The sequence below is a fragment of the Corylus avellana genome, chromosome ca1 (assembly GCF_901000735.1).
Source record: "Corylus avellana chromosome ca1, CavTom2PMs-1.0".
Lineage (NCBI taxonomy): Eukaryota > Viridiplantae > Streptophyta > Magnoliopsida > Fagales > Betulaceae > Corylus > Corylus avellana.
In genome coordinates, this window is record NC_081541.1 from 28,741,532 (window position 1) to 28,763,306 (window position 21,775).

The window sequence follows — 21,775 nt, forward strand, 5'->3', positions numbered from 1 at the left end:
GGATTGTTGACATACCACTCCTTGGTCTTCTTTAGACCCTCTTCCCATGAAGTTCGTTCAAACCATCCCAAGTTCTTCAGCTTCTGGTCATCCAAAAAGTATCTCTGGTCATTAAAAGGCCTATTCTCGACAAACTTAATATACTCATCTGGGTTCAAAGAGAAAAGATGAAAAATTTCCCTAGCCAGATGGGATCGAGTGGCCGAGGCAAAGGGGATGGCCGAACCACCCCCAAACCCACTGGGGTGATTTCGGCCACCCCTTTGCCTCCTTGGGGTGGCTTCGGCCATGCCACCCCCAAACCGGCCAGATGGGGGTGGCCAACCATCCCCCAAATGGCCCTAGCCACCCCCAAAATGTTTTTCTTTTTTCCTTTTTTTAATTTTTTGAAAAAGTATAATTTTTTAATCTTTTTAATTTTTTTAAAAAATATTTTCTTAAAAAAATTAATAATTTGACACGTTGCGACATTTGATTGGTGCTCATGACGTGACGTGACATTTCGTTAAGTTTTGAACGGAATTTCAACGGAAGTACCATCCCTGTTTTTATGAAAACCACAAGTACTTCCTGTGATAAAAATGAAACTGTAAGAGGAAAAAATAAAGAGTTTAAACCCTAAGGTGCAAAAGAGTATTTAACCCAAAATTTAATCAATACATTAACAAATATATCATTAATTATATATCATATTTCATATAGGGATCTCTATTCTTAATTATGGCCTTAATCAAATATATATGTTTTTATTTTCCAGGCAATCAAACATCTTAATCAATTGAGCTGGCCCTACTTGTAGTAGTGGGCTAGTAGCTGTTATTACACACACACACACACAAAAAAAAAAAAATTCAATTAGGACTAGTGATCCATCCACGTACGTGCCTTTGTGAAATGCTACATATATAACTAAGCTAGGGAAAGGCCTTAATAACAGATTGCACAGCATGAATGGATTTCACGGTATATCTTGTAAATCCAACCTTTTCAAGAAGAAATTTCCACTCCTTCAATGTCCTTTCTTTGCCCGCATTTGTATGAGCCATCATCGCCATGTCCAACGCCAACCTCGCATCACTTAGCTCGTCCATTTTCCCTTCTTCTTCAATCACAGCCTCAACAATTATTGCCTTTCCCTTTTCCTCTAGAATTGCTTCTCTGCATTTCTTAAGGATTTGGATGCACTCCTTGTCTCCCCAGTCATGCAGAATCCACTACGTGCATGCAATTCTCACAAAGGTTATTTATTTATTTAAGCAATACATATATGATCAATACATATAAAAAATAACATATAATTTAAAGGTCTTTTATTTTCTTACGGTTGATGTGGGATGTTAGGTGTGACTTGCCACCTATCACACGTGGGCCCCACTAGTTCTCTACTCATTTTGGGTTTAGGAGACTTTTGTCCAAGTTTGTTTTGGAGTCCTTCTCCTATGTGTAATTGGACTCCTTATTTGACTTATAGTAGAAGTCCTAGACTAACATGTAAAAGGAGAGTTAAGCTTCTATATAAGGAACAAAGCACAAGGTGAATTTGTGTGTGTGCCAAAAACGTGAAGCACCAAAGGGAGGAGAAAAAAGAGAGAATTTGAGAGAAGGAGGTACAAGGGCAGCAAGGGTGTTTTCTTCTTGGTGGTTTTTGGAGGAGCCAAAAACAAGTGATTAGAAGAAAAAAGGGTGCTGCAGAGTGAGAGAAGAAAATAGAGATCAGCCGCCATCTGTTCCAGCAAAAGAAGAGTTTGTACATCTGTCTTTTGTATTCTATTTTGGGAATAATCTTTCTTGTGTGATAGTGAGATTTGGGTGTATTGGGGCTTTGGGATCTGAGTGATTTTTTCTCTACTATTTTTGTACTCCATCTTTTGATAGTGGATTTTCTCTGGGTCGTCTTCGCCAGTGGATGTAGGCTTGTTAAGCCGAACCACTTAAATCTTTGTGTCGTGCGTCATTGCCTAATCTTTGTTATTCCGCATTCTTCTTATTTTTGCATCTCACGGGTCTTGGGAAATAGGATTAATTTCCTAACAACTGGTATCAGAGCTGTTAGTTTGAGTGGGAGCGATGGCAGGTGAAGAAGGAAAGATGGGAATCGAGAAATTCGACGGCAAATATTTTGGGTATTGGAAGGTACAAATTGAAGATATTCTTTATGGGAAGGATCTTCATCAACCTCTTTTGGAAGAACAACCCGACGACATGGATGATAGCGAGTGGGCTCTGCTTGATCGTAAAGCCCTAGCAGTTATCAGGTTATCACTGTCAAAATCAGTTGCACACAACGTTGTAAAGGAGAAGACCGCAGCAGGTCTAATGGCGGCTTTGTCAAGCATGTATGAGAAGCCGTCGGCTAACAACAAGGTGCATCTGATGAAGAAATTGTTCAACCTAAAGATGGCGGAAGGAGCTTCGGTGGCACATCATCTCAATGAGTTCAACACCATCACAAATCAATTGTCCTCGGTGGAAATTAATTTTGATGATGAGGTTCGCGCGTTGATCGTCTTGGCATCTTTGCCCAATAGCTGGGAAGCAGTGAGGATGGATGTGAGTAACTCTTTAGGAAAGAGTAAACTAAGCTATGAAGACGTCAGGGATTTGATTCTCAGTGAAGAGGTTCGCAGAAAAGATGCAGGTGAAGCCTCTTATTCTGGTGCTGCTTTAAACCTTGAGACTCGGGGCAGAGGACAAGATAGAAACTCTGGTCAAGGCAAATCAAATTTCAGAAAAGGGAGAAGCAAATTCAGATTCGGCCAAAAACCTGAGTGTTGGAACTGTGGCAAGACTGGCCACTACAAGAAGAATTGCAGGGAACTGCAGAAGGAGACTGAGAATGATTATGCAAATGTAGTGACAGAAGAAGTATATGATGCCCTACTTCTATCTGTTGATAGTCCCCTTGATTCTTGGGTCTTAGACTCAGGAGTATCTTTTCATACGACAGCGATCCGTGAAATTCTCGAAAACTATGTTGGTGGAGATTTTGGGAAGGTGTATTTGGCTGACGGAACGGCGCTGGATGTTGTGGGCCTAGGCGATGTTCGCATTAGAGTTCACAGTGACTCGGTATGGAAGCTGCAAAAGGTCAGGCATGTTCCGGAGCTGAAAAAGAATCTGATTTCAGTGGGACAGCTTGATGAGGAAGGGCATTCAATTCATTTCCACGGTGGAAAGTGGAAGGTCAGCAAGGGAGCCATGATTTTGGCTAATGGTCATAAGATGGGTACTCTCTATATGACAACGAACAGCAAAGATACAGATGCTGTTGTAGATACGACTGCTGACTCAAAACTATGGCACCTAAGGCTTGGGCACATGAGCAAGAAAGAGATGAAGGTACTTATGTCAAAAGGGAAACTACTGGGGTTAAAGTCAGTTGAGTCTGATTTGTGTGAAGGCTGCATCCTAAGGAAGCAGAAGAAGGTGAGTTTCGCGGAAGTTGGCAAAGCACTTAAGCTTGGAAAGCTGGAGCTGGTACACACGGATTTGTGGGGTCCCGCACCAGTGGCATCTCTTGGAGGCTCGCGGTATTACATCACATTTATTGATGACTTAAGCAGGAAGGTATGGGTTTATTTCTTGAAAAGTAAATCTGATGTATTTGAGACTTTTAAGAAATGGAAGGCCATGGTTGAGACTGAAACGGGCTTGAAGCTCAAGCGTTTGAGATCAGACAATGGAGGAGAATACGAAGACATGGGGTTTAAACAGTTTTGTGCAGTGAATGGGATTAGAATGGAGAAAACTATCCTAGGAACGCCGCAGCAGAATGGCGTGGCTGAATGCATGAACAAGACTCTTAATGAGCGTGCCAGGAGTATGAGATTGCATGCTGGGTTACCAAAGACTTTCTGGGCTGATGCAGTTAGCACTGCTGCATACCTAATAAATAAGGGGTCTTCCGTTCCCCTGAGCCATAGACTACCGGAAGAAGTCTGGAGTGGAAAAAAGGTAAATCTTTCACATCTGAAAGTTTTTGTTTGTGCTTCGTATGTCCATGTTGAGTCTGATACTATGAGTAAACTAGATGGTAAATCTAGTAAGTGTTTCTTCATTGGATATGGAGATGAGGCCTTCGGTTATCGATTTTGGGATGATCAAAATCGGAAGATCATTAGAAGTCGGAATGTGACTTTTAATGAGTGTGCTATGTACAAGAATGAGTCAAGTGCAGAACCTGAAGTTACAGAGCATGAATCGAAGAAGTCTGAGTTTGTTAACTTAGATGAGCTTTCTGAAAGTACAGTGCAGAAAGAGAAACAATTCGTGGAGGTGGAGCTTGATGAACATTGTTCACTCACAGATGAATGTGATGCCAAAGAATCTTCAAGAGAGTTACAGCACCGGGAAGAGTCTTATTCTTTAGTAAGAGGCAAAGAGAAACGTGATCAAAAAGCAACAAAGAGGTATGGCTTTGAGGATCTGGTATCTTTTGCTCTGACAGTTAGTAGTGGAGATCCATCGTCTATTCAAGATGGTATGCCGAAAAAGGTGGAGTCACTACAGAGTGGTAAAGCTTGGGAATTGACAGAATTACCCAAGGGAAAGAAGGCTAAAGGGTGCAGATGGGTCTACAAGAAGAAAGAGTCATCAGATAAAGCTGTATGGTTGACGGGGTTGATAGGGAGGCATGATGTAATGTCTAAATCAGGTCCTACACTCAAGATCAAGAGGCCCTTGGACCTGAGGGACACTTGTGAAGTGTGATTGCCCTTGGGGGCTGAGGCGGAGACATCCGAAGGAGACACGTTTTGTTAGACTTGATGGGATTCAAGTCAAGGTGGAGATTGTTAAGGGTGACATGAACCCATCTATTTGCTAGTGGGCCCGTGAGGTGGCTTCTCCTAGTTGGCTTTGTAGTAGGAGTATTGTTTCACCGACTCTTTCTCCAAGTCCTCCTAGGTGTAGGAGTTTGAGATTGACTTGGAGAAGGTTTAGTCCACCTTGCTTTTGGATTTCCTTTGACCGACTTTGAGCCTTATAAAAGGCATGCTTCAGCTTGGTTTTAATGTGTGCCAAGCCAAATAGCTTTGTGTGTGCCAAAAACCTGAAGCACCAAAGGGAAGAGAAAAAAGAGAGAATTTGAGAGAAGGAGGTACAAGGGCAGCAAGAGTGTTTTCTTCTTGGTGGTTTTTTGGAGGAGCCAAAAACAAGTGATTAGAAGAAAAAGGGTGCTGCAGAGTGAGAGAAGAAAATAGAGATCAGCCGCCATCTGTTCCAGCAAAAGAAGAGTTTGTACATCTGTCTTTTGTATTCTATTTTATGAATAATCTCTCTTGTGTGATAGTGAGATTTTGGTGTATTGGGGCTTTGGGATCTGAGTGATTTTCTCTCTACTATTTTTGTACTCCATCTTTTGATAGTGGATTTTCTTCCGGGTCGTCTCCGCCAGTGGATGTAGGCTTGTTAAGCCGAACCACTTAAATCTTTGTGTCGTGTGTGATTGCTTATCTTTGTTATTCCGCATTCTTCTTATTTTTCGCATCTCACGGGTCTTGGGAAATAGGATTAATTTCCTAACACCATCTATATGTGACTTGGAGTTTTATGTCATGTACAGTCTTTGAAGCATTGACGTCTTTACCTGGTGTAGAAGGAGTACATCTTTATCTCTAGTCATGAGGCCCTCATCAATGGCCAGCAGAACTTCAGCTGCAGATATGTCAAATGGGTTGCCTACCTTTAGGACTTCACCTTTTCCTTACGTACTTCTCATGTGTATATCATGTAAAAAGACTAAACAAGTATGAATATCAATTAGGAAGTCTACATCAAACCAAAAAATTCCTTAACAGCATCCACATACCGAATCCTGCATGCATAAAATCTACTTGTTTAATCAAATAGATCAAAATCTTTCCTTTATCCCACAAGCTTGTGTGATAAAGGCACATGATCTTAACAATTTCCCATTCAAATTACTAAAGACACATGATCTTAACAATTTGAGCGATAGCTTCCGATCACAGAGAGGAGAAATTAGGTAAATTAGATTATAGGAAAGAGAGATCCCATGAATTGATTATGGATATTTAGAGCTCGTTTGGGAGTGCGTTTTTAAATAAATAATCTGCGTTTTTAAATCAAATCGCAATTTTGGAGTGTTTGAGATTGCGATTTTAAAAACGCAAATTTTAAAATCGTGAAAAAATTTTGTGCGATTTTAACATGTTTTATCTAACGCCTGTGCGATTTTAAAAAGTGACGATTTCAAAAACACAATTTTTAAAATCGCACTTATTGAAATTGCACTCCCAAACAAGCTCTTAATATTTTTCTCCTATTACGTACCAAAAGTGATGTCAGATTTTTCCTTGTCACTTTTGTTTCCTGCTTGCTCTTTCCATATTTTGATGTAGAAAAAAAGAAAAAAAGAAAAGCAATACGATATTCCTTTATTTGTGATCACATTTATAAAAAAAAAACAAGTCCTATATATTTCTGACCCTAAATCTAAACAGGTAACGCCCCTGCTTCAAATACAAGGCGTAAGTGGGAAATGTCTGATTTTTCCACCCAACTCGATTATAAAATATACCAGAGTTTCTAAGTCATAACATTACTGTCAAAACAGGCCACATGAGGGATATATATATTCTAACATCTACAGTAAACTTTGCTCAAGTCAGCCCTTCCATAGGTAGGGGCCTGATGCTAGTCCCACGGAAAAAAAGTCCAAATACACTTGTTGGTTTTCATTTTCTTAAGTGACATTTGTTAAATTACCACAATTTTACTGGTAGACGTGTGAGTTCATGATTTAGTAAATACTAGCACATAACCCACGCTATGCGCAGGATTCTTCATTGTAATTTAATTTAAAAACTTAAATGCATCCCATCTTACTTTTCATTATAAGTTAAAATAGGTGTATGAAAAAATCTATCACGTCTCTTTTAATGAAAATATATACTAAAAGTTATACATAAGTACATTACTGAACATGTACTTTTTTCTTTTTTTTTTTGAAGTGTACTAAACATGTACTTAATGAAAAGTATAAAAGAAAAGAAAAATACCAAGAAGAAAACATGAATTCTGATTATCAAAATACAAACCTGAAACTTTGATATTGTTGATGAGATACTTATTATATTTCAATACAAATAAAACCCATAAAATTCTAATCATTTCAGAAAAATACCGAGTAAAACAAACAAAATCTTCTCCCTTCTTTGTAATACAAAATAAAACACATATTTCACTCAATATTTAATGCAATGCGCGGGGTGTTTTATCATTGTATTAATTTATATTTGATATCCACATAGAAGCACATTTGTATATATATATATATATATAGCAACTGTCTAAATTCCAATTAATGGAAAAAAGAAAAAGAAAAAAATGACACTACAAAAAATTCATGCTTTAATGACTACCCATTAGTGACGTTTTTAGGCCAAAAAAACGTCACTAATAGGGTGGTGACATGGGAGTAATGTCGTTTTTAAAATGGCAAAAAACTAAGAGATTGCGAATGGGGTTAATGATGTGTGGCACTATTCACACGTCACTAATTGGTGACGTGTAAAAATCATCACGTCACCTTTTGAAGGTGACGTGCCAAGCTTCACACGTGAACATTCTCAATCATGAGTGCATTAAAAAAATTCTTGAACATTCTCATGAGTGCCAAATTTTAATGTAAATTTGGTTATGACACTTGTCATTTCTTAATGTATTGAAGACTGGCTCATGTTTTGAAGCTTCTTATGCTCATATTTTGAAATTTTCTTATTCTTCAAATTACTATGTTAAGTATCTTGCTTTCGTTTGCAAATCAATTTGATTGGCATGTCATTATCATCTGATTTTACATCTTTAATAGGTGAAGAACAATGTTGAGGGAAGATTTGTTCGTCTTCTATTTCCTGTAATTATTGAATTTAATTAGGAGATGCATCAAATTATGTAGGAAAATATTGTGTAGATATAAAGGAAAAAGAAAAAAAACACATATAATGAAATGTTACCTTTCGGATCTTAGCTTCATGTGAAACATGTGATCCAAAGATTCTTGTAACAGTATAATTCTCCAATCCTTTTTTCAAATTATAATCATTAAGTCGCAATTGGAATACATGTTCACAGGAAACTATAGTTTCGATTTCTCTTGGCAAGATATTGTCGTCCAGTATAAAATAGAAAGAAAGAAAACAAAAAACATAATGTTATAAGAGATTAGTATATATATATATATACTAATCTCTTATAACATTATGTATATTACTTTATTTTGTAATAGTACTGTAAATTTTTTATGTATCCTATATCTTTTTCATTTCGTTTCTATTGTCCATCATACTCGGAGAAGTTGAATTCATTGGTTGAACCATGTTGTAATTTCTAAGTTGCTTAGACCTACTTCCACCACTCACACTAATGCCTCAATTTGTTGTCTTTCATAATACTGCATCTTCTCTGTCGTGAAATTGTTGCATTTTCCATTATGTTTCTATTGCAAAATGTTAAAGAAAAAAAAAAAAAATTAATGACAGATTTTTACATCCTTTCATTTAGTTCATCTAATTCAACTAAAATATATAACATTATTTCAACTAAAGAGAGTATAATCAAAATAATGCAATAGGTAGAATATATACAAAATAAATTGTTAGCATCATATTTCAACTAAAGAAAAGAGTATTAATTATATAGCAATTCAATTCATGAATTAAAATATTGATATAGCAAGGAAATATATTGAGAAAATAGTAGACTCACAACATTAAGAAATTAATACTACAAAAAAAAAAATTAAATAAACTAAATAAAAAGTTAAGAAGACCAAAAATACCTCTACTCTTGTTGCAAATTATATCAGAAGTAGGCAAAAGCAATCACCTGTATTCAATATTTATAAACTTTAATTTGAGAAAAAAAAAAGAGAGAAAAGAAAAATAAAAAACAAATAAGTGCATTAAAAAAATTTATGAACATTCTCAATCAATTTAATTCGTTTTAGAGATTTTTACTACATTGTTCAAATAAAATGTTTCTATTATCTAACAATGATTAATGGGTTTGGTAGCTTTCGAAGAAGCAAGGCCGATGCACTATCAAAGTTCCACCCAATCAATAGCTGCCGTCAAGAAGTATAGAAATAAAAGTTGAATGTGAAAACTATGGGTTCGCTTACCATTAGAAGGATTCGAAGAAATGGTATAAATATATACAATATGCCCAAAATGCCTACATATCAAACACATACATGCAAAGCTAATAACATTGTTTAGAGTAAACTATCACATGCGATTTCCCTTTGGTTGCCTCTTGAGAAACAGAGCAAGGATACGTAAGAAGAATTGTACCTGGAGAAGGATTAATGCAATCAACAAAAGCCGTCAACTTTCAGTTAAAAAAAAAACCCACCTTCAAAACCTCTATGAATCAAACACCTATAGAAACTTGTTTTTGATGACATATCTCGATGAGTAGGATCCTATTGAGCACTAACAGGAATATATGGTTGCTTCCAAATAAACTAAAATTATATAACCCATATATAGAATCAAGCATATTTAATACTCAAAGTGAACACAAATTTAATATCTGTAACAATGAAAAGAGTGGGTACAAAGTGGTTCCAACTTTCAAGTCTTCCTAATTCTGATCGTAATCCCCATCAGCGTTTCTTTAATGAAAATCAAAGCCCAACCCATCTCTGAAACTTCATACATATATATTAAAAGTTGAAAAACTAAGAAGACTCCAATACACACTCAAATAGGAATAATATGAGTGTTCAACCAATATATGCGGAATTAAAATTATGCAATCAATCACCAAAATATGCAAAGCAGTAAATTAAGCAAACACATATTTTGGTGATGAAGAGGAAACCTTTTAGAAACCGTTCTAAAAGTAAAACCTCTCCGGGGCAGTAAAACTCAGGAAATCACTATTAAGAAAATATTCCAGAGATTACAGACACGGGGACACTTACAACTCTTTGCAATTCCTTGGCTTTGTAAGATCAACAAGCCTCCAACTTGTCTCCTAGATCACAATCTTCTTCATGTGATTCTCCTTTACTGGACCCTACCGATATACTTTTCAACCATAGTTTATCAAGGAACTACTTCGATCTAACAATCACACCAAGAGAGATGCTTTCTAGCTCACATAAATAAAACTCTCTTAGCTCAGCCTCTCATGAATTCTAAGACAGAAATTTATAACAATACAGATATGTAGAGATCTATTTAAATAGCCTAAAGACCCCTGGTCTAATTGAAACACAATTACATGGAATTACAGGCCGTCCGGATGGTAAGTGATCTCATCCGGACGGGGCTATTTTAATATGGGAGAAACTAGTTTTGATCATGGCCCATCCAGACGGAAGTGTGCTACCTCGATAAAAACAACTGTTCTTATTAAAGACTCATTATGGTTAAAATTTCATAAAGTATAGTTTTGAAACAAAAGCCCTAAGCCCTCACACAAAACCAAGATTTCCTAAAAAGCCTTTAAGAAAAACCTAAATTCCACTATTTCTAACTGTATGTACGCTCAATAGTACCCGTACGTACGCACCTGTCTTCAGTGAGGACGTACGCCAAGGGGACCACCCGTATGTACGTTGACTAGTCTTTGACCTAGTAGGCAATATCCCAGAACGTACGTCTGAACCCTTTTACCCAGTTTGTAATTACCTGTACGTACGCTAACGCTCTGAAAAGGATTTTTAACTCATTATCCACTTTTCCAAAACACACCATGCCTCCATCCCCTATATAAGGTCCCCATTCGACCTTCAGTCACCCTTGCACTCAATAAACCCTAAAACCTAGTGTGATGAGTGATTTTGTGGAGAAAGGAGGAGATTGGATGAGTTGGCCATTTTCTAAGGTAACCCCTTGCCCATTTCCATAAATTTCATATTGTTTTTACTACCTTTCTTATGTTATAAGTTTTAAAGATACCATGACAAGCTTTTGTACTCATTTTCTTACAAAACTAAGAAATGTTTCCAAAAGACTTTAAAGCGCCCCTTTAATTCTTTGTGTCGCATGATATTGAGTTTTCTTACGATGTATGTGTTTGCTTGGTAGTCTAGGATGAGATGTATCAACCCTTATATGGAATAGAAGCTTCAAAACACAGTCAAGAGCTGTTGACCGAAATACCTAACTCACTGGCCGGACGTACGCTCTTGAGGCTGTACGTACAACCAGGGAGTAAGGTATCTGCCCCTTAGTTCCACTTGTGTAAACTTAGGGTCCAACAATCCCTTTCGTTAGATAGAACTTACCACCATTCTCGTAGAAGTCCTCTAGTACTGTGCATAACGTACAATGTGTCGTATTTTGTTATGACAGGGTTTTGTGACGTCAGAGGACTTAAGCAGGCGAATGAGGTAAGTAAACACTTACGAACACTTTCCTTAAAAACGTAGGATATGTCAATTGGCTAACCACGTGTATGATATAAGTATGTCTACATTTTTGTAATAACTTGGTAATTGCTTTAATAACTTGTTGATAAGATGCATTGTATGACATAGTACACCGGTACGTGCGATATAATGGCCATGGGCTTACTATATAGACTTGATTCTATAGTCAAATGTGTGCATTGTTATATTGGCCTGGATCCAATGGTTGTTTCATGACCGGCTTAGCCTTAATGGGCGGTCACTACATGACGTACATCATTAGTAGCATGGGTCACCTGAGGTTGGACTCGATTGGGCTGCTATTGTTATAGACGGTAGCGTACAATGGTCAGGGCACCGGCATTGTATTACAGGTCCCTCGGGACAGTGCCAACCCAACTGAGAATGAATAATATCTCGGGTAGACCATAGATGATAGTTACGACCTATAAGAATTAGTTTTTTTGCTTTAAAATGCTATGGCGATTGCCACCGGGAGTACACCACCTTTTATTAACCAAACAATACTGTTATGGTGTATTAACGGAGACTACACCTCTTTTCAATGATATCAGAATTGCATATTTATTTCCGTATAATAATAATGACCTTATTTTATACCCAATTGTGAGGTTTACTTACTAAGTCGTTAGACTTACGCTGTTATTACTCTTATAGAAAGTTAGTTTCTAGAACCCAAGAGTGGTACGATTACCCTATAGACTTTGTTGTAAGACCTCTATGCTATCATCAGGCTTGTTTACTATTATTGTTAGTTGCTCAATGTCTTTTAATTTTAAGGATTATACTTGTGTCAGACTGGCCAAGGTTAGCATTGGGGGCATTACAGGAAGGAACACACGTCCGGACGGCACTAGGTCAATATCCCAAACTCTAGTTCTCTAGAGCGGAGCGTCCGGACGGCTTGCAGACGAGACTTCAGACGAAGCTCTGGGGAAAATTGATTTCGAGGGGCATCCGGACGGCCTTGCGTTGGTGAAGAACTTTTTTCACTTCAAGGCATGGAAATGTACATTTTGATCACCGAATTTGGCCAACAAAAAAAACTAACAAAAGTGACTACAAATTTAATAGAACACAAACTTAATATGTAAAACCCATCTCTGAACACCATAAAATTTGATATATATATATATATTTCCCAGTTAAAAAAAAAAAAAAAAAAAAAGATAAAAAGAAACTAACCTGCTGCAAGAAAGAAAGAGAGATACAAATCAAGAGACTGTGGAAAGTGGAAAAAACCTTATTTATAGGTTGAGTTATATAGAGATTGAGGTTGGTAGAGAAAATCCTAGAGAGGCTAGGATTGGAATTAGGGTTAAATAGATATTGAAGTCGATGGAGAAAATCCTAGAGAGGCTCAGCAATATAAAACAAATTGGTTAAATTTTAACAAACCAGTCCAAATCAGTGTTAAAAATTGCCCCTTTGTTGCAACACCAAGAATCAAAAATCAAGAAAACTCACCATGCCTTGGGGAAAGCAAGGGTTAGTGTCTCCAATCCAAAGGTAGTGTTTTCCAAAAGATCAGCAAACAACCTCTTGAAATCAAAATGCAGCTTATACTTGGAGAAAAATAGAGAGAGATAGAGAGTGAGAGAAAGAGAGAGAACGTGCCTTAGAGATAAAACATGGAGAGAGAGAGAGAGAGAGAGAGGGAGAGAGAGCATGCCTTAGAGGAAGAAGAGGAAAACAGAGAAGAAAGAATAAAGTGAGGAAGAGAGAACGTTGTTTCCGTCGTTAGAGAGAAGGAAGAGATGGCGTCAAACTGAACCGGTTCAGTTTTTAAAATAATGTATTAAAAATCTGGTTTTGACTTAAAAAATAAAAAAAGTTTATGTCACGTGTCGCAATTCTATACTACCTCTGAAGAGTGATTATGCTATATATATATATATATATATATATATATGATAAGTATACTAACAATTTTTATAAATAAGCCCTCACCTAAAAAGACCTCTCATCAATATTTATAATAATAGATATCAATATACAGATTTTTTGGAACAAAGTTTGCTACCAAAGGACTTAACCCACTTGAACTTCCATCAGTTTTGCATGTTCCTCCAAAAAGTTCAAAAACTCTTAAAGTTAGTGTATTAAACTTCTAATTTTTTGCAATGTCATCCCTCTATTAGGGTTTTCATTTAAATCCTGAAGGAGGGGTGTGGAATTTACAAAACACCATTATTTTTATTTGTTTTGAAAAAATGAAGAATGGTCTGGGGGGGTCAAGAGATCCACCTTGTGATCCGTGGGTTAGTAGACCCATAGCGAGGTCATCACCAGGCCCTGCCGTCGGTCTGGTCGTGGAGCAAACCCACATCGGGGTCATCACCAGACCCAATCATGACCCAATCGTGCAATTGTTCTTTGTTAAGAAATTAATCCTATTTCCCAAGACCCGTGAGATGCGAAAAATAAGAAGAACCTGGAATAACAAAGATTAGGCAATCAACACACGACACCAAGATTTAAGTGGTTCAGCTTAACAACCCTACATTCACTGGCGGAAAGGACCAGGAAAAAATTTACTATCAAAATATAGAGTACAAAATAGTAGAGAGAAAATCACTCAGATCCTGAAGCTCCAATACACCCAAATCTCACTATTACACAAGAGAAATTATTTCCAAAATCGAATACAAAAGACAAATGTACAAACTCTTCTTTTTTGCTGAAACAGATGGCGGCTAATCTCTATTTTCTTCTCTCACTCCGCAGCACCTTTTTCTTCTAATCACTTGTTTTTAGCTCCTTCAAAAACCACCAAGAAGAAAAAACACTGCAGCACCCCTTTTACCCACTCTCTCAAATTCTCTCCTTTTTCTTTACCCTTCAATACTCACAGATATTCACGTTTGGCACACTCTAAAGCACAAGGCTCAATGCCTTTATATAAGTGCCCAAGGTCGGTCAACCACAAGAACTCCAAGTCCAAGTACAGATAGGAATCCCAAAACCAATAGTATAGGAATACAAGGAAAAACCGGTTGAAACAAGAACCTCTCCTACTTGGAAAAGGACTAATGCTGGGCCCACCGTATTAATGGGTTGAAAAAGTCACATACTTTAACTATCTCCACCTTGACTTGAAACGCATCAAGTCTAACAAAACGTGTCTCTTCCGGATGTCTCCACCTCAACCCCTAAGGGCAATCATACTCCACGAGTGTCACTCAAGTTCAAGCGCCTTTTGAACTTGAGCATAGGACCTGATTTAGACATTACACCTTGCCTCCTTATTAGCCCCGTCAACCATACAGCTTTCTTCGATGACTCTTTCTTCCTGTAGACCCACCTGCACCCTTTAGCCTTCTTTCCCTTGGGTAATTCTGCCGATTCCCAAGCTTTACCACTTCGGAGTGACTCCACCTGTTTCGGCATTCCATCCTGAGCAGACAATGGATCTCCACCACTAGCTATCGGAGCAAAAGAAACCATTTCCTCAAAGCTATACCTTTTTGTTGCTTTTCGATCACGTTTCTCTTTGCCTTTTGCTAAAGAATAAGACTCTTCCCGGTGCTGTAAGTCTCTTGAAGATTCTTTGCCATCACATTCATCTGTGAGTGAACACTGTTCATCAAGCTCTACCTCCACGAATTGTTTCTCTTTCTGTACTGTACTTTCAGAAAGCTCATCTAAGTTAACAAACTCAAACTTCTTCAGTTCATTCTCTGTAACTTCAGGTTCTGCACTTGACCCATCCTTGTACATAGCACACTCATTAAAAGTCACATTCCAACTTCTAATGATCTTCCAATTTTGATCATCCCAAAATCGATAACCGAAATGCCTCGTCTCCATATCTAATGAAGAAATACTTACTAGATTTACCATCTAGTTTATTCATAGCATGAGACTCAACATGGACATACGAAGCACAACCAAACACTTTCAAATGTGAAAGATTTACCTCTTTTCCACTTCAAACTTCTTCTAGTAGTCTGTGGCTTAGGGGAACAGAAGGCCCCCTATTTATTAAGTATGCAGCAGTGCTCACTACATCAGCCCAGAAAGTCTTTGGTAACCCAGCATGCAATCTCATACTCCTGGCACGCTCATTATAGTCTTGTTCATGCACTCAGCCACGCCATTCTGCTGCAGCGTTTTCGGGATAGTTTTTTCTATTCTAATCCCATTCATTGCGCAAAATTGTTTAAACCCCCTGTCTTCGTATTCTCCTCCATTGTCTGATCTCAAACGCTTGAGCTTCAAGCCCGTTTCAGTCTCAACCATGGCCTTCCATTTCTTAAAAGTCTCAAATACATCAGATTTACTTTTTAAGAAATAAACTCATACCTTCCTACTCGAGTCATCAATAAATGTAATGTAATATCGCGAGCCTCGAAGAGATGCCACTAGTGCGGGACCCCACAAATCCGTGTGTATCAGCTCCAACTTTACAAGCTTAGGTGCTTTGCCAACTTCCGTGAAACTCGCCTTCTTCTGTTTTCCTAGGATGCAGCCTTCACACAAATTAGACTCAACTGACTTCAACTCCGGTAGTTTCTCCTTTGACATAAGTACCTTCATCTATTTCTTGCTTATGTGCCCAAGCCTTAGGTGTCATAGTTTTGAGTCAGCACCCGTATCTGCAACAGCAACTGTATTCTTGCTGTTCATGGTCATATAAAGAATACCCGTCTTATGACCACGAGCCAAAATCCTAGCTTCCTTGCTAACGTTCCACTTTCCGCCGTGGAAATGAATTGAATGCCCTTCCTCATCAAGCTATCCCATTGAAATCAGATTCTTCTTCAACTCCGGAACATGCCTGACCTTCTGTAGCTTCCATACCGAGTCAATGTGAACTCTAATTAACATTGCCTAGGTCCACAACATCCATCGCCGTTCCGTCAGCCAAATACACCTTCCCGAAATCTCCATCAAGAGAATTTCACGGATCGCTGTCGTATGAAAAGATACTCCTGAGTCTAAGACCCAAGAATCAAGGGGACTGTCAACAAAGAGAAGTAGGGCATCATATACTTCTTCTGTCACTACGTTTGCATAATCGTTCTCAGTCTCCTTCCTTGATTCCCTGCAATTCTTCTTGTAGTGGCCAGTCTTGCCACAATTTCAACACTTAGGTTGTTGGCCGAATCTAAATTTGCTTCTCCTTTTTTTGGAAGTTGATCTACCTTGACCAGAGTTTCTGTCTTGTCCTTTGCCCCGAGTCTCGAGCTTTAAAGCAACACCAGAACAAGAGGCTTCACCCGCATCTCTTCTTCGAACCTCTTCATTGAAAATCAAATCCCTGATGCCTTCATAGCTCAGTTTACTCTTTCCTACAGAGTTACTCACAGCCATCCTCACTGTTTTCCAGCTATTTGGCAAAGATGCCAAGACGATCAACGCACAAACCTCATCATCAAAATCAATTTCCACCGAGGACAATTGATTTGTGATAGTGTTGAACTCATTGAGATGATGTGCCACCGAAGCCCCTTCTGCCATCTTTAGGTTGAACAATTTCTTCATCAAATGCACCTTGTTGTTAGTCGACGGTTTTTCATACATACTTGATAAAGCCGCCATTAGACCTGCTATGGTCTTCTTCTTTACAACGTTGTGTGCAACTGATTTTGACAGTGATAACCTGCTAACTGTTAGAGCTTTACAATCAAGCAGAGCCCACTCGCTATCATCCATTTCGTCGGGTTGTTCTTCCAAAAGAGGTTGATGAAGATCCTTCCCACAACGAATATCTTCAATCTGTACTTTCCAATACCCAAAATCTGTGCCGTTGAATTTTTCGATTCCTATCTTTCCTTCTTCACTTGCCATCGCTCCGACTCAAACCAAAAGCTCTGATACCAGTTGTTAGGAAATTAATCGTATTTTTCAAGACCCGTGAGATGCGACAAATAAGAAGAATGTGGAATAACAAAGATTAAGCAATAAACACACAACACCAAGGGTTAAGTGGTTCAACTTAGCAAGTCTACATCCACTGGCGGACACGACCCGAAGAAAATCCACTATCAAAATATGGAGTACAAAATAGTAGAAAGAAAATCACTCAGATCCCAAAGCCTCAATGCACCCAAATCTCACTATCATACCACAGAGACTATTCCCAAAATCGAAGACAAAAGATAGATTTACAAACTCTTATTTTACTGGAACAAATGGCGGCTAATCTCTATTTTCTTCTCTTACTCTGCTGCACCTTTTTCTTCTAATCACTTATTTTTGGCTCCTCCAAAAACCACTAAAGAGAAAAAACACTGCAGCAGCCCTTGTACCCACTCTCTCAAATTCTCTCCTTTTTCTCTACCCTTTAATACTCACAGATATTCACATTTGGCACACTCTAAAACACAAGGCTCAATGCCTTTATATAAGTGCTCAAGGTCGGTCAACCACAAGAACTCCAAGTCCAAGTACAAATAGGAATCCCAAAACCAATAGTGTAGGAATACAAGGAAAAACCGGTTGAAATAAAAACCTCTCCCACTTGGAAAAGGACTAATGCTAGGCCCACCATATTAATGGGTTGAAAAAGTCACATACTTTAACATTCTTCCACCATTATTATACAATGATAAAGAGAGAGAGAGAGAGAGAGAGAGTATATATAAAAAATAATCATTTTATTTCAATGAATTTATTGCTATGACGTTACAACAATGGAATTAAATAATGACAAACTAGATCCGAGCCATCTAATGATTCAATATTGGCTATTACACATATTTCTTTAATTATTGTCACTCTGGAATTTTTTCTGAAGATAATTGACCACATTCCTGTCGAGTTGGAAGGCCTTAGCAAGAACATCACGATTGACGGGAGGATTTGATCCAAATACTGCATTTGCTATGGTGATGAGCCCAGGATTCTGACTGCTGAGACCGGCAAAGGCAATAGCATTGGTTTTCCCCACATTAAATTGGAAGTGAATGAGACCAATTGGGAAGACAAAGACGTCTCCTGCGCTTAGAACTTTGGAGAAGAAGCGGTTATCTGGGTTGGATGTGACAAAGCCAACTAATAGAGTACCCTCTAGGACTACAAGAATCTCGGTACCACGAGGGTGAATGTGGGGAGGATTTAGGCCGTACGGTGCAAAGTCAATGCGAGCCAAGGATATGCCTAAGGTGTTGAGGCCTAGTATTTTGTCGACATTGAGGAGAGTGACATTCGATCCGAGTGGATTTGATGTGTCTCTGGGAGTGTCTAGCCCTGAGAAGAAGAAATCATTGGCACTAGCAAGCTTAAGGTCCTTGCAAAACTTTCCATTAATGAATACTGCAATAGGAGAAAAAAAAAAAAAGCAATTGTTATATATCGCAGATCACAAAGGGCTTCCAAATGATGAGTGGTTGAAATATATATATATATATATATATATATATATATATATATATATTAGTATGTAGAGTCCTAAGATGAATGAGGGGAAAAGAAGAAGATCAAATGAGTGATGATATATACCAGCATGATCAGAAGAAGTATCGTTAATGGCAACACAGAAGTCTTGAAGAGGACTGGGGTCGAAGGCAGAGGTAAGGGAGAATGCCCAAGCCAACAAGGCCACAGTTAGTAGCAAAGTCTTAGGAACACCTTTCATCATTTTTGAGGTTATCTCGACCACCACCTTAATTTGAGTGTATATGCTAAGTATTATCTTGCTGTGAGAAATGTTGCATTGGAAGACGCCTATTTATAGATGGAGGGGAGTCACTGATATGAAGGAAGGGGTCTTATTTTTAACTTCAACGGAGATAGAAGATTTCTAATTGAGACTTGGTTCGTAAGTCTTCATCAATGGATATTTAATTAATTAATCGGTGAACCATTCTTTCAACCACTATTGACATTTTCTATTAAAAAGCCATTTCAAGCTTAAGAGAATGATAGCCCACGATTCGACATCTAAGAACTCAAGAGGATCATGCATGATCCAATTATTCAAATACTAGCATACTATTTTTGACCTTTTCTTTGCATCACACAAAATTTAATTGGCAAAGTTAAACAAAACGTACACTCCAAAATTTTGATATCGAATTAATGTGCGGTTGTAGGACAAAACTGTCATTTCCTGATGATGGGATCCTATTCCTAATGTTCTTTTACTTTTAGTGGCACCAATCCTAAATGGCCTATGGTTATTTGGTTCTTTAAGTTGTCAGCTTATAGACTTATTGTTGTAACTGCACTTATGAGTATTGAGTCATACACTAAAAAACTATAAAGAAAAATAATACTTAATATGCATAAGTGAAACTAAGTCTATTAGCTTCGGCTTTTGGGTTCGAGTGGATTTTTAGATTATGCATATATTATGTTTACTTACATTGTTTTAGATCTTTTTTTCTTCACAATTCACTCATTCTCTTGGTTAAAAAGGCAAAAATTATGTGAAATCAATATATTTTAAAAATATTTGGGCTTCAAAAAAAAAAATTAAAACAAGTCGAAAACACCAGAAACTTGCCTAAATTATTTTCAAAATTATTTAAAATATGTCATAATAGAGACCAAAAAAAGACCCAAGAAACTAAGTAGGCCAATTACTTAAAATGCTGATAATGGATAACTGCATTTAATAATCGCAATAACCGCGCGGATACGGATGTAGATATCTAAAAAGTGATATCTACATTTTGCGAATAAGGGCGAGGATATTGCAAATAACTGCATCCGCATCTGCATGTACACTCCTAGTCAGCGTATACAATACATTGAGAAATTATTTCAGCATTTTTTTGCTATTTCTCGATGTTGCCGGATGATGGTCGGTGATATATTCTCTTCTTATGAGTGTCCACTAATGGAGTACAACCTTAGCTGGGGGTGATGCTGAATCCTTCGCATATTGGTAGGTTAGGTTGTAGCTAGATTCTGTATAAAAATCTACGCTTCCTATTACTAGTTAATGTTGATTTCGCCAGAATTAATTTTTGTTGAAACGTTGTCTCTAGGACTCCATTGAAGTGTTCAACCTACGCATTAACTTTTGTTGAAACGTACGCCACATACACGCATATTGGGTCAATTACATATATATATAATATGAGCTCTTCAGCCATTTCAGTTTCAAAGAGATGCATCAATGTTAATTGATATGTGCATTTTTTGAATTGGCAAACGAAAAAGAGCTACAGTAGAAGAGCTGAACTATTCCAATATTAACCAAAGCCGTCAAATTGGGCTGCATCTTCTCTTAATTAGTATATATGTATGCATATGTGCGTTCAGTAGTGGTTAAAGAATGGTTCACCCATTAATTAATTAAACAGCCAATATTAATTACGTACCAAGTCTTAATTAGAAATCTTCTATCTCCGTGGAAGTTAAAAACATAAGACCCCTCCATCTATAAATAGGCATCCTCCAATGAAACATTAATTCTCACAGCAAGATCAAATACACAGCAGACATACTCAAGTTAATTAAGGTGGTGGTGGAGATCTATAACCTCAAACATGATGAAAGGTGTTCCTAAGACGTTGCTTGTAAGTGTGGCCTTGTTGGCTTGGGCATGCTCCCTTGCCTTTGCCTATGACCCCAGTCCTCTCCAAGACTTCTGTATTGCCATTAACGATACTTCTTCTGATCATGCAGGTAAATATCGTCACTCATTTGATTTTCATCCTTTCTCCTCATGCATGTTAGCGAGGACTCTACATACTAATATATATTTTCTTCATCACATGTTAGATATCAACCTTTCATTTGGAAGCCCTTTGTCTGTGATATAACCAATTGCTTTTATTCCTTTTGCAGTATTTGTTAATGGAAAGTTTTGCAAGGACCCTAAGCTTGCTACGGCCAATGATTTCTTCTTCTCCGGACTAAACACACCGAGAGACACCTCAAATCCACTTGGATCAAATGTCACTCTCCTTAATGTCGACAAAATACTAGGCCTTAACACCTTAGGCATATCCTTGGCTCGCATTGACTTTGCCCCGTATGGCCTAAATCCTCCTCACATTCACCCTCGTGGAACTGAGATTCTTGTAGTCCAAGAGGGTACTCTATTAGTTGGCTTCGTCACATCCAACCCAGACAACCGCCTATTCTCCAAAGTTCTAAATGCAGGAGACGTCTTTGTCTTCCCAATTGGTCTCATTCACTTCCAATTTAATGTAGGGAAAACCAATGCTGTTGCTTTTGCCGGTCTCAGCAGCCAGAATCCTGGGCTCATCACCATAGCAAATGCTGTCTTTGGATCTAATCCTCCCATCAATCCAAATGTTCTCGCCAAGGCCTTCCAACTCGACAGGAATGTGGTCAATTATCTTCAGAAAAAATTCTAATGGAAAAATAATTAGAGAAATATTTGTAATAGCCAATAATGAATCATTAGATGGTTGGGATCAAGTTTGTCATTATTTAATTCCCTTG

General features: G+C 37.9%; 3 protein-coding genes across 3 annotated transcripts; 1 reads left to right on the forward strand and 2 right to left on the reverse strand.

Moving 5' to 3' along the window:
* Window positions 1-914: 914 nt before the first annotated feature.
* On the reverse strand, window positions 915-17,200 carry LOC132169118 (flavonoid 7-O-methyltransferase 1A-like). Its single transcript, XM_059580205.1, has 5 exons — window positions 17,145-17,200; window positions 16,936-17,012; window positions 16,555-16,701; window positions 15,713-15,867; window positions 915-1,214 (listed from the first exon to the last, which is right to left on the reverse strand). Exons 1-5 carry the CDS (start codon window positions 17,198-17,200, stop codon window positions 915-917), a joined length of 735 nt encoding a protein of 244 aa, XP_059436188.1.
* Window positions 17,201-18,116: 916 nt separating this feature from the next.
* On the reverse strand, window positions 18,117-18,992 carry LOC132167161 (germin-like protein subfamily 1 member 13). Its single transcript, XM_059578062.1, has 2 exons — window positions 18,854-18,992; window positions 18,117-18,667 (listed from the first exon to the last, which is right to left on the reverse strand). The coding sequence occupies exons 1-2, from the start codon at window positions 18,990-18,992 to the stop codon at window positions 18,117-18,119; spliced, it is 690 nt and encodes a 229-aa protein (XP_059434045.1).
* Window positions 18,993-20,850: 1,858 nt separating this feature from the next.
* Window positions 20,851-21,769, forward strand: LOC132164013 (germin-like protein subfamily 1 member 11). Its single transcript, XM_059574425.1, has 2 exons — window positions 20,851-20,989; window positions 21,152-21,769. The coding sequence occupies exons 1-2, from the start codon at window positions 20,851-20,853 to the stop codon at window positions 21,685-21,687; spliced, it is 675 nt and encodes a 224-aa protein (XP_059430408.1). The 3' UTR covers window positions 21,688-21,769.
* Window positions 21,770-21,775: the final 6 nt, after the last annotated feature.

Coding starts and splice junctions, on each gene's coding strand:
- LOC132169118 (XM_059580205.1), bottom strand. CDS start 17,200: ATGGCAAGTGAAGAAGGAAAGATAGGAATCGAAAAATTCAACGGCACA. Junction 16,702..16,935: donor TCTAATGGCGGCTTTATCAA/GTATGTATGAAA, acceptor GTAACTCTGTAG/GAAAGAGTAAACTGAGCTAT. Junction 15,868..16,554: donor AGACAGAAACTCTGGTCAAG/GTAGATCAACTT, acceptor GCTGCATCCTAG/GAAAACAGAAGAAGGCGAGT.
- LOC132167161 (XM_059578062.1), bottom strand. CDS start 18,992: ATGATGAAAGGTGTTCCTAAGACTTTGCTACTAACTGTGGCCTTGTTG. Junction 18,668..18,853: donor TACTTCTTCTGATCATGCTG/GTATATATCATC, acceptor CTCCTATTGCAG/TATTCATTAATGGAAAGTTT.
- LOC132164013 (XM_059574425.1), top strand. CDS start 20,851: ATGATGAAAGGTGTTCCTAAGACGTTGCTTGTAAGTGTGGCCTTGTTG. Junction 20,990..21,151: donor TACTTCTTCTGATCATGCAG/GTAAATATCGTC, acceptor TTCCTTTTGCAG/TATTTGTTAATGGAAAGTTT.